This window comes from Phaeodactylum tricornutum, chromosome 9, assembly GCF_000150955.2.
Source record: "Phaeodactylum tricornutum CCAP 1055/1 chromosome 9, whole genome shotgun sequence".
Lineage (NCBI taxonomy): Eukaryota > Bacillariophyta > Bacillariophyceae > Surirellales > Neidiaceae > Phaeodactylum > Phaeodactylum tricornutum.
The window spans coordinates 256,854-280,309 of NC_011677.1; the positions used below are offsets into that span (position 1 = coordinate 256,854).

General features: G+C 48.9%; 12 protein-coding genes across 12 annotated transcripts; 8 read left to right on the forward strand and 4 right to left on the reverse strand.

Annotated features, from left to right (window-relative positions):
• Window positions 1-414: 414 nt before the first annotated feature.
• On the forward strand, window positions 415-2,568 carry CYCB1 (predicted protein; the record flags this gene model as incomplete). The annotated part of the gene is made up of 2 exons (XM_002180361.1): window positions 415-487; window positions 1,516-2,568. The coding sequence occupies 2 exons, from the start codon at window positions 415-417 to the stop codon at window positions 2,352-2,354; spliced, it is 912 nt and encodes a 303-aa protein (XP_002180397.1). The 3' UTR covers window positions 2,355-2,568.
• Window positions 2,569-4,385: 1,817 nt separating this feature from the next.
• Window positions 4,386-5,529, forward strand: PHATRDRAFT_46096 (predicted protein; the record flags this gene model as incomplete). Its single annotated transcript, XM_002180362.1, has 1 exon — window positions 4,386-5,529. The coding sequence occupies exon 1, from the start codon at window positions 4,540-4,542 to the stop codon at window positions 5,527-5,529; it is 990 nt and encodes a 329-aa protein (XP_002180398.1). The 5' UTR covers window positions 4,386-4,539.
• A 26-nt stretch (window positions 5,530-5,555) lies between these two features.
• On the reverse strand, window positions 5,556-8,585 carry PHATRDRAFT_46097 (predicted protein). The gene has a single exon (XM_002180568.1). The coding sequence runs from the start codon at window positions 8,545-8,547 to the stop codon at window positions 5,605-5,607; it is 2,943 nt and encodes a 980-aa protein (XP_002180604.1). The 5' UTR covers window positions 8,548-8,585; the 3' UTR covers window positions 5,556-5,604.
• A 656-nt stretch (window positions 8,586-9,241) lies between these two features.
• On the forward strand, window positions 9,242-11,368 carry PHATRDRAFT_46098 (predicted protein; the record flags this gene model as incomplete). Its single annotated transcript, XM_002180363.1, has 3 exons — window positions 9,242-9,378; window positions 9,474-9,558; window positions 9,615-11,368. 3 exons carry the CDS (start codon window positions 9,242-9,244, stop codon window positions 11,226-11,228), a joined length of 1,836 nt encoding a protein of 611 aa, XP_002180399.1. The 3' UTR covers window positions 11,229-11,368.
• A 378-nt stretch (window positions 11,369-11,746) lies between these two features.
• PHATRDRAFT_35984 (predicted protein) lies at window positions 11,747-12,688 on the forward strand (the record flags this gene model as incomplete). The annotated part of the gene is made up of 1 exon (XM_002180364.1): window positions 11,747-12,688. One exon carries the CDS (start codon window positions 11,747-11,749, stop codon window positions 12,686-12,688), a length of 942 nt encoding a protein of 313 aa, XP_002180400.1.
• A 550-nt stretch (window positions 12,689-13,238) lies between these two features.
• On the forward strand, window positions 13,239-14,217 carry PHATRDRAFT_46099 (predicted protein; the record flags this gene model as incomplete). The annotated part of the gene is made up of 2 exons (XM_002180365.1): window positions 13,239-13,712; window positions 13,779-14,217. The coding sequence occupies exons 1-2, from the start codon at window positions 13,333-13,335 to the stop codon at window positions 14,215-14,217; spliced, it is 819 nt and encodes a 272-aa protein (XP_002180401.1). The 5' UTR covers window positions 13,239-13,332.
• A 34-nt stretch (window positions 14,218-14,251) lies between these two features.
• Window positions 14,252-14,944, reverse strand: PHATRDRAFT_46100 (predicted protein). Its single transcript, XM_002180569.1, has one exon. It carries the CDS (start codon window positions 14,767-14,769, stop codon window positions 14,395-14,397), a length of 375 nt encoding a protein of 124 aa, XP_002180605.1. The 5' UTR covers window positions 14,770-14,944; the 3' UTR covers window positions 14,252-14,394.
• A 533-nt stretch (window positions 14,945-15,477) lies between these two features.
• PHATRDRAFT_12612 (predicted protein) lies at window positions 15,478-16,525 on the forward strand (the record flags this gene model as incomplete). The annotated part of the gene is made up of 3 exons (XM_002180366.1): window positions 15,478-15,600; window positions 15,771-15,981; window positions 16,086-16,525. Coding segments are annotated over 3 exons (774 nt in total), but the record flags the coding sequence as incomplete, so codon positions are not given.
• A 247-nt stretch (window positions 16,526-16,772) lies between these two features.
• TMT (tocopherol o-methyltransferase) lies at window positions 16,773-17,732 on the reverse strand (the record flags this gene model as incomplete). Its single annotated transcript, XM_002180570.1, has 1 exon — window positions 16,773-17,732. One exon carries the CDS (start codon window positions 17,730-17,732, stop codon window positions 16,776-16,778), a length of 957 nt encoding a protein of 318 aa, XP_002180606.1. The 3' UTR covers window positions 16,773-16,775.
• A 524-nt stretch (window positions 17,733-18,256) lies between these two features.
• PHATRDRAFT_35989 (predicted protein) lies at window positions 18,257-19,558 on the forward strand (the record flags this gene model as incomplete). Its single annotated transcript, XM_002180367.1, has 1 exon — window positions 18,257-19,558. A coding segment is annotated over one exon (1,302 nt), but the record flags the coding sequence as incomplete, so codon positions are not given.
• A 103-nt stretch (window positions 19,559-19,661) lies between these two features.
• Window positions 19,662-20,870, reverse strand: CDPK1 (calcium dependent protein kinase; the record flags this gene model as incomplete). Its single annotated transcript, XM_002180571.1, has 1 exon — window positions 19,662-20,870. A coding segment is annotated over one exon (1,209 nt), but the record flags the coding sequence as incomplete, so codon positions are not given.
• Window positions 20,871-21,637: 767 nt separating this feature from the next.
• PHATRDRAFT_46105 (predicted protein) lies at window positions 21,638-23,275 on the forward strand. The gene has a single exon (XM_002180368.1). It carries the CDS (start codon window positions 21,752-21,754, stop codon window positions 23,207-23,209), a length of 1,458 nt encoding a protein of 485 aa, XP_002180404.1. The 5' UTR covers window positions 21,638-21,751; the 3' UTR covers window positions 23,210-23,275.
• Window positions 23,276-23,456: the final 181 nt, after the last annotated feature.

A 23,456-nucleotide genomic window follows, 5' to 3' on the forward strand; every position in this document is an offset into this window, starting at 1 on the left:
AGTCTCGTACTGGCAGAGCATTGACGGATGGCCGAAGTTTGGACCAGGTCGTAATGTAGTCGATGTTGTTGCTGAGGAGAGAGCTCTCCATCAGCGATAAGCTGTTGTTGACAATGAAGTAAATTGAAACCGACACTATTCAGAAATGGCTTCGCTAGTGAAAGTACGAAGAACGCTTGTTATCCTTACACTATGGAGGCTAAATATCAGAAAAAAATAATCTAGAACTGGAATACTTTGGATAAATTGCAAGAAATCGCCTTTTGCACGATTGGAGTTGTGATGAATACATTTGGATAGACATGAATCGATCAAATACTCGTCAGAGGCCAAGTCGGTCCTCGTGGAGCGCAGCAAGTCGATGGAGATGTACCTTTACAATCGCTATGTACACACAGGCTGAGACAATGCGTTATGACCGACCATTATATTGACATCGATATGGTACAATCCTATATAGCTTACTTATACACAGATTTTCGCTGGAGTAACAAGGGTTTTCTGTTTCACAGTCAATCTTTTCGGGATCCCAAATTTTGGCTTGTAGCGGAGTTTTCGACAATCCCAGACGATTACGGCGACCAGATTGTGAGACTGCTATCATCTCCAACCAGAGCCTCCACCGATTCGCCGCAAAGCAGGGCGAGCTTTCCGCACCCAGAAAATCATTTGGGAAAGTGTGATGATGGTTGGTGACCGTTTGCTATGTAAATTACAAGTTTTAAAGTCTCAATATTAAATACAGATGTCCTCACTAAGCACGGCTCGAGATTCAAGACAGAATAATTATGAATATAATCGAGTACTTAAACCATCATTGACTATCTACATGATTGTAAGCTTTTTAAAGTTTCAAATTGCCAATATAGCTCGCATCGCCAACTCTGTGTACATGACAACGACTTTTCGCTCAATTTCAATTCACTTTGGGGTTTGACGACACAAGTTACGGCAGTTGCCCATACCATCGTCGATTCTTTCTGTTGTGTTGTTCGAAGATTAAACTTAGCTGTGCTGCCGCTTTCCATTCATAACGTCAGCCTCCGCATCAAGCAACAATGTTCAACCGCAACCAGGACGAGCGCACTCGCGCTCGTACTGCATTTCGCGTAAGTAGGCGAGCGCAGCCATCACGATACCGGATCCTTTATGTTGCAAACTTTCAGAGGCTCGCTGGGTTTCGAAATCCATAGTCCTTCCAATAGGGAGGATTCGAGCTAGTTCATCTGAACCTCAGCTGGTTGTGGAGGAGTTGCAGAGGACGTCCAGTATTCTGAAATGCATCCTTTCAAATTCGAGACTCATCGATCGTCTTCTCTACATAGGATGTCACCAACGCCAATCGAGGAAACGGTACCGGGAGGACTGCTGTTACTGCACCGAAACGAACAAATACGGGTATCACAACTCGGTCTATGAGCATTGAACCGCGCCATCCCTTCGGAGGTATCCATCCTCCGCTTGATAACCGTAGCTCCGACACCACTCGTTTTCAGCGAAATGCAATCGAGCCAGACCCCGATTCGTATCAAATGCACGGCAACGTGGACGATATTGATGCACGTGACGAAACGGCGGGAGACGTCCTATGTGTTACCTCATACGTGCAAGGTATGTACACTTACTTTCGCGAGAAGGAAGTCACCACCGCGGTACTACCGGTCTACATGGAAAGCCAGCCACACATCAACGAACGCATGCGGTCGATCTTGGTAGACTGGTTGGTGGAGGTCCACTTGAAGTTCAAGCTCGTTCCAGAAACGTTGTACTTGACTGTGAACATTATCGATCGCTTTTTGCAAATTCATAAAGTTTCGCGGCCTAAGCTTCAGCTCGTCGGTGTGACCAGTCTGTTGATTGCGTCCAAGTACGAGGAAATCTATCCACCGGAGCTCCGCGATTTGGTGTATATATGCGATCGAGCGTACACACGTCCAGACATCATTGAAATGGAGGAGTGTATCCTGAAAACACTGGGATACCAGATCACGATTCCTAGTGCACATGCCTTCCTGGTCCGCTACTTGAAAGCTGGTCACGCCGACAAGAGAATTGTTCAGCTCTCATGCTATATTCTGGATAGTACTCTCCAATCGTACGATCTTTTGCGTTATCTTCCCAGCCAGCTCGCGGCTGCAGCCGTCTTTATTGCCCGTCGGACTGTGGGACGCAATGCCTGGAGTCCGACCCTCTTACGTTATGCCGAGTACTGTGAAGAGGAAATTATCACAGTTGCGCGCGACGTGCTTAGAGAAAAGTCAATCGCAAATCCTGAGCTCCGAGCGGTGAATAAAAAGTACAGCGGTCATCGATACGGCGGAGTTGCTTCGACCGTTCTGGTATTTGACTTTTAAAAGTACCAGCAGATCGTTTACTTCCACTTCATTGACTCCGGATACACGGCAGGCAGCTTTGCCTTCAGTCGATATACGCCGAGAGAAGTCGCCAGCTGCACGTTGTCCATGTAGCCAGCCCTCTCGCTCCCAGCTTACGATTCAATTCGTTCATAGTCAATCATCAAGGGTCCGACAATGGTTCGGGCACTAATTTAAAAACCATCAACATTACATAGATTATATGCTTTGTTCACAAATACAGAATAATTCCATTTCTTGCCTCCAGGCGCATTGACTCGAAGTTCACCTCTGTATGAAAACATATGTAAATGCGTGAAAATCCAACATGCAAAAGGAAGGAGCAATTACATTTATCATTGTCAAATGGCTTTGTGAAAGCGTTTATCCTCTGAGACGTCTACTCTCGTTCGGACACCGCTTCGGTCCTGATCCCCAATGATCAAGCCTGCTGAAATCATATAATGCGATCAATTTGACTATCGGCAGTACGAAAAGTCTATAGTCAACGGTTTCCGTGCCTTGACTGGAATATACGGCATGTCAATCCTCATTTTTTGGACTCATATGCCCTAGCTAGGAAACGCGCCATTCCGTCCCAGAGATATAGACACAGTGCCAACATTTGCAACGGCAGATGGATTACGGGGCACATGCTCTATGGTTTGGCAACGAAATTTCTGTTGGATTTTGAAGTTGGACTGGTCGAATTCCGTTGAAAGGGGATTCCTGTATAGTGCAAAACTCCGTTACTTCGACGAGCCATCCTGCCAATAATTGACGCAACACAGCTGCCATGCCATTCATTCGAACCGAGAGATGAATTCTAAATGGACCGGTACCCCGAGGCCGTCGGATTGACTTACTCTGAGTTGAAGAGAAATATAGTAGGAGCAGAAAGTCAAAAGTAAATCATTGATACATTTCAAGCTCATGCAGTGAAACGTTTTTTTTTCGCGCGCACACTCATCTGCGTTTTGGTCATAGTCGTTTGATAACATAGTTTGATTAACTTGAATGAATGAACAACTTACACTGGCTTGTGAGGTTGTTCGTCTTGATAGTCGAGCCCTGATTCGCGTATTCTGGAAAAGGCACGTTTCTTTCAATACTTTCGGATATGGCTGAAAACGAAATCTAAATACTCTAGATCATACTTTTCTAAAACGTATGGATATCACAAAGATATCGTCAAGGGATAAGCTATGTCTGCGACTAAAATGCGGTTCGTCAGTAAACAAAATCAGGTACCACTTCCATTACTACTTCTAGGCTTGGCAGCTATCTATGACCGGTTGTCGTTTGCGAAGGGACGACGAGATCTTTCAATTGTCGGTCTATTGAGACCTGCAGTGCGAGAGCGGGCAATTCGTCCCAAAGCAGTGGAGCATTGAGCGCTTGCCGCACTGGTATGCTTTACTTTGCGGGTTGCTTTTGCAGCTCCTCCCTTAAATTTTTGGTAAAATCGTCATCCATGTCATCATCCCAATTATCCATCCACTGTTGGTTCTCTTCTTCAGTTTCTGCCTTACTCCAGTGTTCCGGTTCGAACTCTTCGAACTCATCATCCTCTTCCAAGGCTTCGATGAGGGCCTTTTCTTTGGCGGCATCCTTGTCACCTTTCTTGTCGGGCATGGTTTTCGACTCGGCCGTCTTTGAGCTCATTGTTTTAAAGGTCCTTTGTTAATTCTGGATGGTGCAACGATCAAACTGATGCCAAAAGATTGACTCTGAGTATTGTGCTTATTTCTGGAGGTCGGCGCTGGTGCTCATCCTCTTCGTCGGGTTTCATTCTCCATCGTTGCTCCCACCGTTTCCGAATTTCGCCATCTGAGCTGCCACCACGAGATTTGATTGGACATAATACGTCCGTAGTCTCTGCGACCTCCAATTGACCGTTCTCATTGGTCTAGGCAAAACCCGTCCTTGGTACGAGTACCGGTTCCCTGCACCTGTACGAAGAGAAGGAGCGGTCCTGGGTCGTGTGTGTTACCGTTCTGGTTTGATTCATTCACAGTAACGCATATTGTTGGAGTGACCATGGTAGCCTTCAAGACAAAGCTGGAAAAAGCATTTTGTAGTTAATACAAGTTCACGGTGTTATCTAATCAAAGCAGAGCGTTCCACTGTTTGTGCTAATTACGAGATTTCGTACGGATCCAATTTCTGGGCAGTATACATTCGCATGTCTTTGGAAAACGGCTCCAAACTGTACCAGCGTTTGGAGGATGAGGAAGCGCACGCTCACCACTACAGCGATGGGGACGACGACGGTTCCAGTGACGACAAGGAGGATCACCGAAGCGAAGACGTTGGGAGCAAATCGTTCGTCGACGAGCTAAGGAGTCGTGGTAGCACTATTCTTCGTCAGTCCTCGAACCGCTACAAAGATACACAGCAGCACCAGGAAGACGGAAGTGTACCGCACATACCGGAGCACATCATCGGCACCGGAAGCGTTACGACCAGCAGGTCTCCAAATACCAGCATCTTAAGCGAAGAAGCTATTCCCTTGTCGCGTACCAACTCCATCACATCTAGCCCTCAGCATCAGTTATCGACTTCTAGATCACACTCCAGTGAATTGGACTCCGACCTGGACTGGGAAGACGAAGACGATGCTGTAAGACGGTACCATTTCGAGTATCGTCAGGAAGTGCCCCTCCCGGTAGAGTTTACTAGAACAAGCCTTCCCAAGCGTCTCTGGCAGAGCTTTATGGAGCTACGAACGGCGGCTCGTCAACGCCGAGCGGCAAGACTTTTAACGATGCCCTCGGAAACATGCTGGAACAAGACTCACGTATGCGTCGTGACTTGGTTGTGCGACGCAACAGACCGCGGAATGATGCTTGTAGCGAGCATGCTAGCGCTCTGGATCATTGTGGGCATGATGACCCACGCATCAGGTGTGTGGTGGTGGACAGGGGTTGTGTTGTTCGTCGTCCGAGTATCGGCACGTCGAGTCTTGGAGCAGTTTCACGCAAACAAGCGGTTGCGGCGTCAGCGGCTGAGTACGCGAGATGCGATGGAGCTACCGGCGACGTCGTCGTCGTCGTCAACATCCTTTCGTCGGCAAGACCTTGTCCCTCACGCCGGGGGTAATCGCGGCAATTCTTCGGCATCGTCTTGGAGGAAGGATGGCGATATCGAAGAGAACGAAATTGAGATTGTGTAGTCAAATCGTTTTCCAAATACAGAAGGGGTATGTCATAGAGAGTCTAAATTGATGCTATAAATAAGGTGACGCCCCTCAATAAAACTTACATCCTGTGCGCTCCTGAATAAAATCTTTGAGAAGATTGATGCGTGTGACAACACCAACAACCGTGCCTCCTCTTTTGCCGCCAAGCACCACTAGATGGCGCAATCCAAGAGAGGTGAAGAGAAAATGGGCGTTGCTCAAAGGAGTCGTCTCTGTCACACAGTACGTGCCACGATTCATGACGGCGGCAACATGGACCCATTTGCGCTTGCAGCTTGGATTCAGCCATTGAACGTAGACATCGCCTTTCGAATTGGTAGTCACCGTAGCAAAGCGGCCCTGGGAAACAGCTGCTCGGGTGCTCCCGAGTGTGCCTTTAGGAATGTATCGGCGGTTCTGTGAAATTGGTGGTAGTGTATCGTCTCCAACCACAATGTGAGGGCAAGCCGAATCCTCTTCGTTATTTTCCAGACCGGCCAAGTGTTCTCGACTCCGTCGAATTGATACAAGCCAAGCGTTTGCGTCGAACTCGTCTTCAACCATCATTTTGTTAATATTTTCTACTGCTTCGATTGCACCCTGATTATCCGTCAAGTAGTCGTAGCGGTCATCTGGAATATGGAAAGCCAAATGCATCAGCGATGACTTTCCGATTCCTGGCTTTGGCGTCCATTCAGTAGAAGGCGTCCCCGGCATGGAACTGGTTCCAGTAGATGAATCATCATCCCATTCATGCTCGTCTTCAAAGATCCCACATTCCAGTAAAGCAACAATTTGGTCCCGTCGTACAAGCCCGAGAAATTTTCCCGTGTCTTTTTCTGTCACAGGAAAGCCGTGATGCCCAGAGTCACGCAAAAGCTTGACAAGGGTGTGCGCCCGTTCCCGCGGGCCCAATGTCACTGCCGGTGTGCTCATTATTTCTCCAACCTGGAATATATCGTAGCGCTTCTTGGGCTCGTGATCGAGAAATGGATACTGGTTGATTTCAATGGCAGTTTCGTACAAGCCATGCTTGCTGACCAAATTTCCTACGTAGCGCGCGACCACAACCGTAATGATAACGGGAATCAACACTTTGGTTTGTCCCGTGCCTTCAACGAGAATCACACAAAGACTGACGGTAGATCGTTGAATACCAGCCAAGAGAGCAGCAGCACCTAGCAAGGCGAACGTGGATGGCGACAGATCCTCGCTGATCCAGTTTTGAAAGGCGAGACCGGCTGCGCCACCGAGTGAGCAGCCAATCAGTACCGTTGGCATAAATATTCCGGATGGAATGTTCACACCAAGGGTCAGTATCATAAGAGGAAAGAATAGTATGCCAACCGTCCATAATGTCCTCGGGTCAAATTGCGAAGGGTCACTTAAGATTGTGCCGATAGCGTCGTCGCGTGAGCCGAAAAAGATCGTTCCGAGCTCATTCACTGACCCTGTGGGGCAGTCGAACTGATGCGCGTGCGACATCCAAGGGTCGAAAAGGCTCTTTTCGGAAACGATGTCGTCGGTGGGAGCTACCGCCCGGCAAGCGAAGCTCATGAAGGGTGCAAAGTATGTCACCGACGACGTAAGCAAGCTAACAAAGGCTACTTCAAGCAGTTCGTACGACCAGCGACGTTGCTTGAGACGCTGTCGAGATCGCTGCAGAAACTCCCAGAATCGACAAAAAAGTCCTCCCAGGATCCCCCCAGCGATAGCGACAATAAAATAGAGTGGCACTTGCTCGACTCGATTCACGAAAATATTGGAGTCGGATGATTCGAAATCACCCAGAGAAATGATACTGTAATGGCTCAAATCACCATGATGTACAGCCAAGCAGAATGTCGCTAGCGCCGTCGCCGAGAGAGTCTTCAGGAACATGCTTTGATCAAAATATGTTGAAGCCTCTTCGACGGTGAAGAGTAGACCTCCGATGGGTGCACCAAAGGCAGCTGCAAAGCCAGCAGCCGCTCCGATACTAACGAGATCACGACGTTCTCCGTCCGTTGAAAAGTGAGAAAGATCCATTGTGACGAACGACCACAAATGAGTTGACCAAGATTTGGGAAGGACCCTGAGCATGAGACTAGAAAGCTTGGTACAACTCGCGCCTAGAATAGCACCGATGTGTACCAGAGGTCCTTCTGGTCCAATCGCGAGACCCGACGATACCGAAAGAATCGTGGCAACAATTTTGACAAAGAAGAGTTGCACGGAAGTGAAGCGTTTGACTCGCACCCCATTCAAATAAGCTTTGATTTCGGGGATACCTGATCCGGCAGCTTCTGGAGCCAAGAATAGACAAAGAGCCGATGACGCCAGAGCAAGAGAGAGATTGACGGACGCGTAAAGAATAAACACAGTCGTTAATCGGTGATGGTTCTTGTCGTTCTTCCATAAGTAGTCTATAGTATGTGATCGCCACGTCTGAATGAAATCCGTTGCACTAACAATCATGATGGATATTAACCCCGTCATGAGCCCAGTGGCATTGGTCAGTAGCCATCGTGTAGCAGTCCGTCCAGTGTACCCCAGTGGTGACTTTTTGGGTCTCCGTTTCAAGTACGCCATAGGGGGAGGAGGTGGAGGCGGAGGGGGTAGTGGCGGACGGAACGAATCGTCTCGACTGGGTTCTTCAAACGAATTGTAGGTCAAGAGTCCATCGGGTGCGTGCAGAAGCGCGTGTCGATCAGTCTCCGATGGATCTGGTGGATTCCTATCAGCTTCTAATTCTTGCACGAGCACTCGATCCTTGGTCGCTTGAATGGAATAATCATTGATGACTCTCTCAAAATCAAGACTGCTCGGGTATCGCAGTTTTCCGGTACTGGCAGATTTCTGATTCACACCGTCGTCGATCCATTTGCGTTGCCGCGTCGAGCGGTTATCCGTAGAACCGTACGTCTCGTGCGAAGGTAGAATCCGTGCCCGATCCACGACTTCTCCCGAATCAATGGGGACTTCGTAGCTGACATCCGCCAAATCCTCGGCTTCTTTGCGGTCGTCGTTCATTCCAAGGCGTAGCTTGGATTAAATTCACCAACGCCAAGGGCCGTGCGCACGCATCTCTCCCAATGCCGGTGAACGAGGACGGGGCGGACGTATGGGAAGCTTCGTTCTCTTTTTGTGTGTTTACTCTCTCCTTTTTTCTCACTCGGTAGTATATGCCAAGCCGCCGGTTGTCTTGTGGGGGTTTGTGGAGCCCCCAAGGGATCTTTCGAAGATTGGACGAGTCCGGTCACGAGTGACGGCCCGATGGATCACGATACCGCAGTAGACAGGACTCACAGTCAATGCCCACTCCGAGCTCGTCGACGGGCTCGGGAGCTCGTCACCGAACACCCCGCAGCGGCGGCGAGCGCCGGTGGCACGCCGCGCGTCCATGTTCTGCAAATGTTGTTCTGTCTTCTAGTTCATTCGACGACAGGCGACAACTGCTAGGACGTATGACAGTCCTATAGGAAGGCGTTACTTAACGCTTTTGATTTTTAGTCGCCAAAGATGAGGAATGCTGTGAACAGACGCGAGGAAAGCATTGGGATGGTCTCGCCCACGACGGGAATCACGGCGGCAGCCCTCGTGGCCGCGGTTGGGCCGGAGACTCGCCACCATCTCGTCCATTCGCTCGGGTGCACTCCCCCCTTCCCTCCTTTAATCATCGAAAGAGCAACTAGCTACAGTTCACCACCATCATGTAAGCAACGCAATGCAACTGTGCAAACCACAGTGTTTGGCAGAAAGAGAGACGGTAGAGGAGAATGAGGAGAAAGAAGGATTAGGAAAAACGAAGTTTTGGCTAGAGAATTTGGAGGAAGAATTCGCTCGAGGCGACGATTTGTCAGCGTCAATGAATTGGAATGGCGGGTGTTTGTTCGTCTCGACCCATTTTGTCTATGCTGCCGTCTCTGACTACAACGTTCATGCTTCTATTCCTACAGGGTTTCGTTTCGCCGCAAGAAGAAGGACGACATCGCTGCCTCCAAGAGGGACGAGGCCAAAGGTCCGGTCAAGCCGGAGACCAAGGTAGGTTTCGCAACATTGGGGTTGCCCGTTCCCACTACATGTGTCTCGTCTCTTAGGGTCCGTTTCATGCGTCTCAAATGTCTCCTTCCACCCTTTCATCTCCTCTACAGTCGGTCACTCCCCGCGCTGCCGCGTTGCCGGCGAAGCCTCCCACGCTCGACGACATTCCGGATCTGATCGAACAGATGCTCACCTCGCATGGCGAGCAGAGCGCCGCCGCTACGAAACGTATCTACGAACTCTGTGACGTGGGACACAAACAGAATCGTGTTCCGATGGTCTGCAGTGGCAAGTACGATGTGTTGACGCCACTCGCCAAGTGCCTGACCCAGGAATCGGGTGACGGACGGCATTTGGCCTGTTTGGCACTCAACAACCTCTCCATCCCCACCGAAAACAAGCGCGTTATTAGTCTAGGACCAGCCGCGGGAGCTGTCATCGCTGGACTTACTCGGGTCATTGCAGAAGACAAGCAGGAATCCTACTTGTGTTGCATTTGCCTCATGAACCTTTCCTTCTTGGAGGCCAGTATCACTTCCATTTTGCAACATTCTCCCGGACCCAACGGAAGAGACATTCCTCCTCTCGAAAACCCCGAATCACTCCTGCGTGTTCTCGAAAAGCTTTTGACAAACTCACCCGCCGTGCCCAAGTCTGGATCGGGCAAGTCGGAAGGTGTCCGCTGGGCGTGTGGTTTGATCAAGAATTTGGCAAAATCGGAAGAAAACGCCTCGTTGATTGGTCAAACCGACATCCCCAAGTGCGTGGTCGAGAATGTTCGATCGACCACTGCACCTCCTTCGCGATGGACATCGAACAGCTTGGAAGATTTCTCGCTCTTTGTCATTCTCAACTTGGCGCAATGGCCCATCTCGCGTGACTCTCTCATCAAGGCGGGGGCTGTCGACGTCATCAAGCCAATCATGTCCGAAGGCGATCTACAGGGACTGAAGGCGACCATGGCTTGTGGCTTTCTCGACGCGAACTGGGACGCGTTCCCGGAGGGTGGAAACCCCGCAGCCAAGTCTGTTTCCGAGCTCATGACCAATATTATCGAGAAAAAGGGCAAAGACGGCCAGTACGCCTACGGTGTCTTCAAGCTCTATACCGCCACCAAGGCGTACCGCGATCTAGGTCGTGCCGCCGCCAGGACTGGACAAGCCGAATCGACGACCAAAGTTCTGGCCTTTCCGTCGGCTGTAGCATTGTGCTTTCAGATTATTTCCGATCTGGTCATTTCTTCGACCGATGATGCCGAGGGTGGTTCCAAGTATGTCCCGGATGCCGCCTCTGCCGAATACGCCGTCGGTGCCATCGAAGCCATGCTCCCGGCAATTCTTCAGGCAGCAAATCCCGCACGCAAATCGGTTCAATCGGAAAAGGCCACCGCCGAAATCAGTCAGATGCTTCACACGTACGCGGATGTCAGCGGTACCAGCGACGAGGCCAAGACATGCGCCAAGAATGCCGCCGCCAAGATCCGCGAAGCCGGAAGCTCAGCCAGGCCCATTCTCGAAATTTCGCACGATCTCTGGACGCAATACCGCAAACGTGAAGGACAACCGCTCGACCAATTCATCTCGAGTGAAAAGGGTATTGAGGCGGATATCAACGGGCCTCTGGACTTTTTGCCCTGCAACAACCCCGACAGCTCGTGCACTATTCTTTAAAAAGAGAATCGGGTCGTCGAACGAAAATGTATACGCTTGCCTGGTTGCGCGTTGGAGGATTGGAAACACACACACACACAGAGAAGGGACGAAAAGTAAATGTAGACGGATGGTTAGTAAAGATTGCGTTTTTATTCCACAATCCTCCATTGTACTTTACTGTTACATCATTAGAGAAGAATAGTGTTGGCGAGAAAAGGCGTCGGCTAATAACCATAAATTTTCGATCCAGTCGAGGTTTTCTACGCAAGAAAAAACTAACGGACTGACTGTGATATCGCGTGTTCCAATTAGGGACCAAAGCAGACGTGACTGTCAACAACCATCTCAAACTGTTAACTGTTAAATTACCGATTGGAATCCAACACCACCAACATGAGCTCACTGTCGGTCAAACCTTTTCGAGTTGACAATGGAATGAATGTGCACGTTTTGTCAATGGATCAATACTCGCTACCCTCTCTCTGATCGCACCGGAACTCTCTCTAGACTAGCCTACACTCGCATATCTGTGAAAAATGAACGTTCCAAAGTTCCTCGTCTGCTTTGTACTAGCTTTGGGCAGCAGATTGTCAGTGGCCTCGCGATCCTTGCCAAGCGCCAGACGAAAGTTTCTTTCTATATCACCGTTGGCGAGTAAGATCTCTCCTTCTCTGCAGCCGGCTGTCAAGTCGATGAGTATCTCTCAACGTTTGTTGGCGGGTGGTGTTAGCCGAGCGATTGCTCAAATGACGTTATATCCCATCGATGCCCTTCGCACTTTAGCGCAAACCCGAGACGGTCGGACCTTAGCGGACGTGGGAGCATCAGCTTTAATCCGAGGGTGCACCACCACTTCATCTTTTGCCTTATTCATGGGTTCAATTCAGTTCGCAGTGTTTGGCGTCTGTCGCAGTTACAATATCCCCACGATTGCGTCAAGTGCTCTGGGCGCCGCCGCATCGTGCGTCGTCAGCGTACCGCAAGACGTCATCAAACAACGATTGATTACGGGGGTGTATACTCATTTTGGGGAAGCAGTCACCACAATCTTCAAAACAGAAGGAATCTCTGGCTTTTACAGCGCGTGGCGACCTACAATGGCGAGAAACGTTCCTTTCGTCATGACTACTTTTACTACTATGGAGTTTCTGAAGCGCGAACGTTTGTCGAAGAAGGAAGGATCTGCCGAGCTCACGTTGTTAGAAAACGTGGCAATTGGTATGTCTAGTGCTTTTGTTGCCGGCCTTTTGACTCAACCATTTGACGTCATTAAAACACGTATGATGACACAAGCTGCTTCCACAGCAGCTCCGTACAAGTCAGCCTTGGACTGTCTACGGACTATCCTCGAAACCGAGGGACCACTTACTCTGTACTCAGGTCTGAAGCAGCGGAGTATGTATATGTGTTTATTGTGGGGCATGACGTTTGCATTGAACGGTCAGTTCGAAAGCCTCATGCTACGGCGTCGCTCGTAATGGGCGTGGGATCATTTTCAAAAGCCCCTCGTCTTTTCTCCGGATGGTCTTACATGGCGCTTGCTAAGAATCCGCGATAGTAGATTTAAATCACGAAACACAACTTCTGCAGGCTCGGCGCTCTTTGGACACCGAAAGAGACTTGATATTTGCTGTGTATACCTTTGCCTTTTATGCGGTACTGGCCTCCATTTCTGGTGCTTTTACAAGGAAAGGGAAAGCCTATACTTCTTGTGCTGGCAATGGAAAGATAGCAACTATTCCTGAGTTGATGCTGATATTCTTTCTCCAAGGATATAGATACATGCAGATTGGGCAGAACCAGTGAATCTGATAAGCTATTGTTTAGATTATTTAAATATTAAATGTTGAATTGTCAAACTCCCGCTCTAGCATGTAGCAGCAATGCAACCTCACTGTCAACTGAAAATCTTTCTGTCGGATCATACACAAGTACTGTGTACTTGATCTCATCTTGTGGTTCACGGTCATATCTAACGATTCTACACCATCACGATCAGCTTTTTTCGAGTGAATCACAACGAAAAAAGTCTTCGGGTCGGATTGCAACCATAACTTACGGTCAAACGGCAAATCTTTTGATATTGGTAACTTCATCATCATTCCAACCTAAATCTTGTGAAATGCGATTCTCGCTCTATTTAGCGGTTGTTTTCTTTTTGGTAAACTTCGCCTACGGCTTTTCGGCGAAACCACCCAGTGGTCGCGTAGCTCCGTTTCGGGTCGATACAAGCAGTGTACGCAACAGTCCGTCGCTTTCCGCACAAGCTCACTCGTGGGTCACTATAAGGGGCGGAGCACAGAAGACATCAACACGTCTTAAATCGGGCCCGATCAACAACGATTCGAAATGCCCGGTTACTGGTGTAGCTACAGTCGCGGCGTCCATATGGGGAACAGGCGGCGTTCTTTATATCCTTGCCAAAGCTATTAAACGAGTTCTCCCTATCGCATTGGAACCCTTTGTAGCCGGTGCTGTTCCTTTGAACCAAGTTCAACTCGGGTACGTTAGACGTTTAACTGGAAGCACAATGTCCTGTCGCTGACTGGCTAAACTACTGTTTTGGAGCACTCTCGTCTCTCACTCTACTTTTCATCTTCGATACAGTGCGTACATTGCCACATGCCTTTGGTTTGCCTATGTTGAAGGGTACAAGGGGTTTCAGTTGAAGTTTAGCCCGCTAGTTGTAAAACGATCGTTTACTCTTGTACCAGGCAAGAATGGAACATCCTGGTACCATTTCGTATTGGCGCCTTTCTATTCCATGGGCCTGGTCCACGCGACAAAAAAGCGCAAAATCATAAGCTGGAGTGTCAGTATCGGTGTGGCTGGTATCGTGGCTGCGGTCAAACGATTTCCATATCCCTGGCGAAACATTGTGGATGCTGGCGTTGTGGTAGGACTGACGTGGGGAAGCCTCAGTATTTTGCTGATCTACATCAAGTCCTGGATGATCGGGCAGCCGCCTCAGCAAATTGATGCTGCTCTTCCAACTGCAAAGAAGTAAAAGCAATGTCCAGCCATCTACTAACAAAGCGTTTGACACATATGAACGCCATAATTTATGGTTTAGATACTCTATCAGACCGCGGTAAAGGATTCCAGCGCTTCCTTTTCGTTCTCGACAGTCCCATCCGAGACTGCGAAACCAGTAGCATTCGAAATCTCGAAAGTCGAACCAATACTACGATCGACTAATTGCAACATTGGAATTGTGCGGTATCTCAGGCAACTCCGGGATCGCTTCCAGTGGTGATATTTCTTCGTTGACTTCTTCGACAATCTTCCCTAGGGCATCGTCGTTATAAGTAGTGTAAGTGGAATTCCACCATTGCCGGAACTCGGCGACATTCATCTTATTGTCGGTTCCGTACTTGGCCATGATGTGATCAGCATCCTTTCCTTGAAAGTGCGTTTTGTCATCTTTCATCATCTCTTTTAGATCTGTCGGGGATATGTATCCTTTGTTATCCTTATCGATGCGCTTAAACATTACACTCAGCGTGCTCTCTTCTTGCTCAACCTCCGCGCCTGCAGACTTTCCACAAGCCGCACCCATATTTCCTCTCGTTTTTTGTTCGTTTGTTCGTAAGCTCTGCCACCGCACAAAATAAGACGTTGGTTCAAGCAGCGATGGGGGACAAGTAATGATATGTGTCTCCGCCAACAGCTTCTTAGTACATCGTCACTGCCGAGACTGTCACGGATGCTCACTCGACGGTGTTTTCCGTTTGGGCGTCGTAGTATCGGTGAGAGCCCTGCTATTATCCGTCCGGGCTACTGCTTGACTGTGAGCTGATGTTGACGGGAGGGGGGCGGGCTCCGTCCGTGTTCGCACCATCCGTACCATACCGGTACGAACGCTAACAGCACAGCCGAGAGTTGCAGATGGACAAAATGTGTGTTGTGGCCAATTCCCTTCAGTAGGTGTCCAAATGGTATCCGACGGGTTTATTTACTTATTAAAAACAGATGCCGGCTGCAAAGAGGGACATGTTTCTTTGGCTTTATCCATCGGATTTTCTCTCACGTCAAGACGCGGTGAAGACGCTCTTGACCATGGCACCTATAGAGAAAGACGGGGCGAGCAATTCTTGGAAAGAAGCCCTGTTCAGTAAAAATGTACCACGCTCTTCGAAAGTCCGTGTTTCACAGCTCAAAAAATTACTGTCTCGACCGACGATATCTCCTCATAGCACTTCTCTGTGGAGTAGTCGAAGGCTTTTCATTTGTTCACAGAGCAACGGATCAAACATGGCGCCCCACGATGGCTTTGCCGTGTCAGCTGCTGGGAATGAACTGCGCCACGCCTACCGAATTTGCACTATCGTGGCCGGACTTTTGCCAACGAGGTGGCGGCACAGATATTCACGCCGATGGTTGGGGACTTGTAAGTGTGCAAGCTTCTGTTTCGAAAAGGGAATGGCATGTATTTTACTGCGAACGTTATTGTCGTAAATACTACCTCCCTCCGTCACCCTTGAGCGTACGAAAGTCCCACCCGTTCAAGTTTATCGACTTTTGCATCTAGCACCTTATACTCTTGTTGCTTTTTCACAGGCTTACTACCACGGACACGGTGTCAGACAATTCCACGATACGGAAGCGGCGTCTTCGTCACCTCTGGCACATTTTCTGGGCCAGCAATCAATTAAGACCCGGAACATGCTATCGCACATTCGATACGCGACATCCGGTGCTGTGGAGCTGGCCAATCTACATCCTTTCAGTAGAGAGATGTGGGGGATTCAATGGTGCTTTTGCCACAACGGTCAAGTACCGATGATGGACGAGCATCCAAAGAGCTGGCTGGGGGACGTCAAAGGAGGTAAGCCAATACAAAAAACGAAATCATTATCGCTGTACATAAACAAGCTTCTTTCTCACAAATCGAATCGCTAGATCCCACATATTTTCCAGTCGGTAAGACGGACAGTGAGGCCCTGTTCTGTGCTCTTCTCAATGCTCTTCGAGCAGAATTTACGGATACCATGCCCAGTCTTCCCGTCCTATATGATGCACTCAAAAAGCTGTGTGATGAAGTTGTCAAATACGACCCGAGCGGTACGATACTAAATTTCATGCTCACTTGTGGGCCGAATGTGCTATGGGTGTATAGCTGGCCTGGCAAACGTCCAGGCGGCAAAGTATGGAACGGGCTACACTACACGGTTCGTGGGTCTTCCACCCAGCTTGCCGATAGCGACTACTCGGTTGGAGTTTCCTTACCAGGATCGGAGGATGACCGAGTTTGCATCGTCGCAACCAAGCCACTGACAGAGGATGAAGAATGGGTCGAGTTGAAACCGGCTGAGCTGATCTTAATGGACAATGGTCTTCCTCACGTATCGATACGGGATTTGTTCCGAGTCGAACTGCAAGGACACGGGCTGAACAATGAAGGGAAAACGCTAGCACCTCCGCGATTGGAAGAAGACATGCGCCGCTATGAGTTTCAACCTGATTTTTATTCCGCTGGTGGTATCTAATGCGATGAAGGTTTCAATTTTGAAACGCGATGCCAATCTTTAATTTTGTACACGATGTTTTTACCGGTTCCTCTAGCTAGTTAATCATCTTTAAACTATCTGCTGGAGTTCCAGGGCCTTCCGGTCTAGTGCAAGTTAAAAGGCCAAATTTGATGAGTCCCTTGTTGAATCCTCGTAGCATGAGCAACATGGCATAGGCACCACGTTGGGTGCTGAATCCAGAATTTATCAAACCCCAGACCGACCGCAGATTAAGGGAAGACTTGATTACAGCCTTCCAAAATGGAGCAATTATGTAAGACCAATCTTCGCGCCGGATGTCTGTGGCACCTTTTGCTTCCAACAAATCCACGTAGTGCTGCACGCTGCACCATTCGGGTAAATAGTACGCCCGGTTGATCTTTTTCAGTAACTTCATCTCCGACTTGGTTAAACTTGTTTCGCCCTTTTCCAAATCCCGGTGACACCACGTGACAATGATGATTCGACCACCGGGACGCGCTACCCGGAATAGCTCGTTGACGAACTGCTTCTTGTCGGGCATGTGCTCTCCCGATTCGAGACTCCACACAAGGTCGAAGCTGCCGGTCTTGAAGGGCATATCAAGCGCGTCGGCAACTTGGAAATTACACTGATCCGTCAATCCTTGCTCAGCGGCAAGGTCGTTTCCTCGATTGGCCTGGTATGGACTCAATGTGATTCCTTCCGTAACGCAGTTGTATTTGCGGGCCAAATGCCGACTGGATCCGCCAATCCCACAGCCCACGTCTACCGCTCGTTTGACGGCGGGAGCGTCGACCGAGGCCCATTTCAGCACTTCATCAATCAGGTCAATCTGTGCCTGCACGTGATCCGTGCGGTTTTCCGGAACGTAGTATCCGTGGTGCATGTGCTCGCCCCACACCTTTTCCCAGAGCTGACTGCTGCGATCGTAAAAACCGGCAATACCGACTTTTAAATCTTCGCGAGACCGCTCTTTACTGGAGATGGAATCCTTCACGCGTTTGACCGCTTTGCTGAGCGACGAGACCATCTCCAAACGTGAGCTTCTTTGAGGGATGGTTGATCGAGGAAAGCGAGCGTTCGCGATCCATGCGTCGGCCGTGTCTCCGGAAAGCAGCAGGATCCACGAGATTAACAAAGGCGAACGCATGTTCAATAGAGAGAAGCGAAAAAAAAAACTACAACACCAAAACCGTTTCTCAATAGCAGAGCGTCGTCTAGTGTGGAAGTGCGCCGATGTACATCCACGAACTAGTATTGACCGGAGAGTCACGTGGCTATAAATTGGATCGGACCAGAGAGAGGCTAAGATTTACAACACACCTATGCAACAGAAATAGCCGATTTCATTTGACGGCTGGATTCGATTGCCCTCGGAAGACAGACAGACATTTTCCTGCCAGTCCTGAGGAGAGTGGCCTATACGATCCCCCATTGATTGGCTGAAAATATCTGTACATAATCCATATTCGTTTGCGTTATTGTCTCGATTGTCACACCATTGGGTCGCTCCCCGTTGGCGGAGAAGGGTAAAACCTAGTGAAACTGCGTGAAATGGCGAAGGCCCAAAAAAACTCCTCCTCCCGAAGCCGACTGACGGAGAATCCAGTGTTCTCGGACCTCCTTGGCAGTGAGATACGCATGTCGAAGGCGAGGGCTTGGTGCGAGCCAATAGAATCAAAGACGCTCTATCTTTCGGGAGACGAGCGTTACGAGGTGTGGACCATCAAGGCAGCGGAACGACCGCATCTTCTGGATGTCTGCTCCACAGATTCCAATCATCAGCAAGAGAACACGAACGAGGATGCTGCCGACATGAACGAGATTCTGGCTCTGACAGACGGCTGCGATGTTTCGGGTTGGCGAAAGGAAAAGTTTGTCCGGACAAACGCAGAGGTGTTGTCGGCTTTCAACGTGGGTTCCGGGTGTGTTTTGCTCAGACGTGAAACTCAGTTGCCGATTGTCCTATCGTCCATCGCCTCCTCGGCTTGGGACTCGCTTCGCGACCGTCTTTTTCAGGAACCTTGCACGACAGCATCCCGTCAATTGTACTCCTCTAATAGAGCGCTCCATCCTTGGTTTGAACGAGAGAACGTCCCAGTAATTCTCGATGGCTGTCCCGCTATCGATAAATGGGCCGCCATGAAATCGTGTCGCTTCGACAACCTTGTGCAGCGATACGGAGATCTGGAATGGCGATTTTCCGACACGCATGGGGAGACCATAACTCTGAAGACCTATCAAAAGTACCTGCGCTCAATAGAAGGTTCCACAGACGATGCACCGCTGGCCGTATACGACTCGCAATTCGGTGGCGATGACCGGTCGTCGCTGCTGGACGATTATACCGTCCCTTCCTGTTTTGACTCAGATTTGTTTGCCTCCGCCATCCCGAACGAGGACGATCGACCACCATTCCGATGGTTGTTGATTGGACCTGCGAGATCGGGAACGGGACTACATATTGATCCAGTAGGAACTCATGCTTGGGTAACACTGATCGAGGGGTGCAAACGGTGGATCCTCTTTCCGGCTGGGACCGATCCAGAAGCGATACACATGAGGGACCCCCAAATTCCTTCGGCTATTTGGTTTCGCGATTTCTATGATCAAGCTATGCGGGATCATGCCGATGCGGTTGAAGTCTTGCAACGACCGGGGGAAACTGTTTTCGTTCCAGCGGGTTGGCCGCATCTTGTCTTGAACCTGGAACTATCTGTGGCAATTACACACAACTTTGCCACGGAATATCCGTCGCTTTTCCTACTAAACAAAGCAATTGCGCAAGCAGAGCCAGAGTTGGCCGGGCGTTTTGAGATCGCACTGAAGAGTTCGAGACCGGATTTGTTTTCCATTGTGGGATTCCCGCAGGTGAATCATGAGCTCTCATTCGAGACCATTGATCACGCTTGTACTGTTCAACACTAGCATTGGCTTTCTTGAAACAGATATGTTACAATTATGTATGTGCGCTAATTGTAATCCCTGCACCCTCGCACAGACGAACAAATTCGTGATAGTCGATTTTGCCATCACCTCCGAAATCGCCCTGTTCAATGAGCTTGTCAATATACAAATCACTTGCCTGTTCACCAAATATGCTTCGCAGGTCTTGACGTGTGATGTATCCAGAGCCGTCCGTATCAAAATCTCGAAACGCGTCATGCAAGCAAGAATCTTTGAGAGCAATATGTGATCCAAGTTCGGCAGCCAGGAACTCTGTGTACTCAAGGACTCCGCTCTTGTCGACATCTAGATCGTCGAAGAGTTCGTCCACGTGATCTATGTCAAAACTTTTGATCCGTGTTAGAGCTTTTCTAAATTCGGTCCTTGTGATCACGCCATTTTTGCCCAAGTCGAGGTCGGAGAAAATATGGCGTAGCCCACGAATATCTGCTGCAGACGCTTTCCGAGCAATGACTTGCAGCACAAGTTTGTGAAAATCACTGCTATTCGAAAATTCTACCAGAGCTTTTAGAGAGTCTTCCGGGAGCGTTCTCAATGCAGACACTTCATTTGTCACGCGTAACCAAGGGTGTCGAATGGCAACATCTGCAGTACACCGTAGCTGTGGATCGGGCTGGAGCAATCGGCGGATAAAATCTCGGGCCGCCCAGGGTAAGGACTTCCATGTTGGATCCCGAAAGCAGGATGTCCCTTGACAGATTTGTCTTTTGAGGTTTCTTTTGGAAGACGCCCGGAAAGGACGGTGCCCGCACAACAAATGGAACGCAATTACCCCGATAGACCACATATCAGCTTGGCAAGTGTAATTTTTGCGTAAAACCTCTGGTGCCATGGTGTACAAGGTTCCTACGCACTCGTGAAATATTTTGCGGTCGCTGGAATAAACGGTGGCCAAACCAAAATCGATCAGCTTAATGCTAAAATCGCTTGGATCGTCGAATTCAAACATGATATTCTCGAGCTTTAAGTCGCGGTGCATAATACGGTGGCTGTGGAGAAAACGGACAGCCTCCACAATTTGAAATACTACGTAAGCGGCGTTTTTCTCGGTGTATGGGAAACGGCTGTTCAAGTCTCCTCCTCGACAAAGATCTAAAACAACCGCGAGATGATTAGGACCATCTCTGTACACTTCGAACGCTCGAATGATATTCGGATGATCTAAATGATGTAATAAGTCAATTTCGTTGCGAAGCTCTTTTTCACAGTAGTCTTTTTTGGTGTGCAGTCTGATTTCTTTGAGTGCATAAATTCCATCCTCTTCGATAGACCGCTGGCAAGCGTGTTCGTTCGCTTTCTTGTCCGGAATGATCATTTTCTTCCGCCTGATTTTAAAAATATTACTCACGCTGCCCTTTCCCACACGTTCGAGAAAATCAAAACTATTGGAAATGTCTTCTTCCCTCTCCCATGGTATCTTGTCAATCATTCGAGGAGTAAATTGGCTTGCAAAAGAGCAATTTCCCATGTTTTATCCGAAGCCAACGATGCTTAGCCAGAGTTTCCAATGAGAATTTGGGACGCCGATCAATACATGCTACTGCATAGTTTGCGTTCTAAGTTGGCATCCGCTCTTGCGGGTTCTGACTATGAAGTGTTATTGGAGATGCTTTTTGAGAAAGCGAAGCGTGCCAACAGAATGTTGTCTTCACTTTCTGACCTTGACAGAAATCGCTGACTGTGACGGTAGCGACTGTGATACGCTTCACTGACTCTGAATCGTGAGGGACCTTCTTGACCTCAAAGCGACAGTTGATAAAATTATTGGGATAGGTATCATTTTTAAATGACTATTTACAAATAGCTCACAGTCAGATATATCTGTCGTCCGGTTTCAAAAGAGTGTCGCACGAGACATTTTGGGACATGATCCAAAAACCAAAGATGATGGCCAGACGGAAACACGGAGCTATGGAACGGTTCTGTTGATTTTGAGAAGGGGGGGTATACCTCTATTTTTGAGATGCGACGATGATACATGGTCTGGAATGAACAAGCCGAAGCCCAATGATAGGACTACCGCGACTAATGTAAATAGCAGGAAGTCCTTAAAAACGGATAAGGCTGGTGGGAGCGTTTGTTATGAGGGTGCTACAGAGAGTCCTGTCCGCGCCACCGGCAAAAGCACTGCGGAGACTTCTCACTACTACCACATCTGCGCCTTTCTCAAGTTACCAATCAATCGGAAGCTTCCATTCTGAAAATTTAGGAGATCTAATAGCACGATCAGAAATCGAATATAGACCCCCGCTTTTGCCGTTCGGCGAGTCTGTTACGCCGAGCGATGATTCTGATTTTCTTTTAGATCTCGACCAGTGGACATTTCTGAATCACGGGGCTTTCGGAGCTGCACTAACTGTTGGATTTGATCGTGCCGCTCAATGGAGACGATACTTGGAAGCTCAGCCATTGCGTTACCACGATCGAGACCTACTTCCCCATTTGGCCTATTCGTGTCGACGTCTTGCTTCCTTCGTCAACGCTGATCCGCGCAATTTAGCTTTGCTCCCGAACGTCACGTCAGGATTCAACAGTTTGCTTGCCGGCTATGTTCGAGAAGTAAAAGACGCTGCGCACATCATCGTATGGGACACCAGTTACGGAAGTGTGAAGAAAATGGCCAAACTCTATGGCGGTAACAGAGTGACGGAGATTCCATTCCAATCGAGATATCTGACCCAGCTAGCCGATCCTTTAGAAAATCCATCTGTTGTTTTCCAGACTGCACTCGACGATCATTTACTGTTAAATTCCAAAAAGTGGGAAGGAAAACAGCCTTTGCTGGTATTAGACCACACGACTTCCAATACAGCATTGACCTTTCCGATCGAAGAACTCGCCGCCCATGCCAAATCTATCGTTCCGAATCTTTTGGTCGCTGTCGACGGCGCACACGGTTTACTCGCGCAGAACTTGGATATTGCCCAAATCCCATCAGTAGACTTCTATCTATCGAACGGGCACAAATGGCTCTCCGCACCTCGCGGTGTCGCCTTTTTACACGCCACGGGCGCGTTTCACGACACAATTCTTCGTCAACCGGCAATAGTGAGTCACGGTATCGACGAGCCCGACCTTTTGAGTCGCTATGTTTGGGATGGCTGTAGAGACTATGCCGCTGCGTTATCACTCCCATCGATACTTGAATTTTGGCAGGAGAGAGAGCCGTGGATGGTACGGAAGAATCTCAAAATACAGTTACGACAAGGAATCAAAATTCTGGCTACCGAATGGTACGGTAGCGATTTCGGGGGCGAAGAATCCTGGCCCGGTTGCGTTACGCTAGCTGAATTCGATTCTCCCGTGTTGTCACCGATGGCCTTGGTGCAGTTGCCTGTTCCTGGGAAAACTTCGGGTGATGCCAAGGCAGTCCAAGACTACCTATACAAGCAACACATCGAAGCGCCCATCAAATGCGTGAACGAGAGACTCTACGTTCGAATTTCGTGTCAAATGTATAACACGAGCAAAGACTTCCATGCTCTCGCTGCATCGATACAGACATTGTCGAAGCTGACAGTGAATGCCGGGTATCTTTGAAAAAGAGAGACCCAACGGTGGGGTATAAATTGACAATAATGTTGTTGTCTAAATGCACTTGCCCACAGTCTACAACAGCCGTCGAATGTAACTTTTCCACACCAGTACATATAATAGAGAGGTAGAGCGATCAAGTAGCTGCCGATCTTCATCTTCCGAAGCACCCTTTATCTGAAGTGTTCCGGTAAACATAGTTCGCTAAGCGGTGATTGGACTATTTGCGGCTAACCGCATATTTCACACAGAT

Coding starts and splice junctions, on each gene's coding strand:
- PHATRDRAFT_46100 (XM_002180569.1), bottom strand. CDS start 14,769: ATGGGTGCGGCTTGTGGAAAGTCTGCAGGCGCGGAGGTTGAGCAAGAA.
- PHATRDRAFT_46105 (XM_002180368.1), top strand. CDS start 21,752: ATGAGGGTGCTACAGAGAGTCCTGTCCGCGCCACCGGCAAAAGCACTG.
- PHATRDRAFT_46097 (XM_002180568.1), bottom strand. CDS start 8,547: ATGAACGACGACCGCAAAGAAGCCGAGGATTTGGCGGATGTCAGCTAC.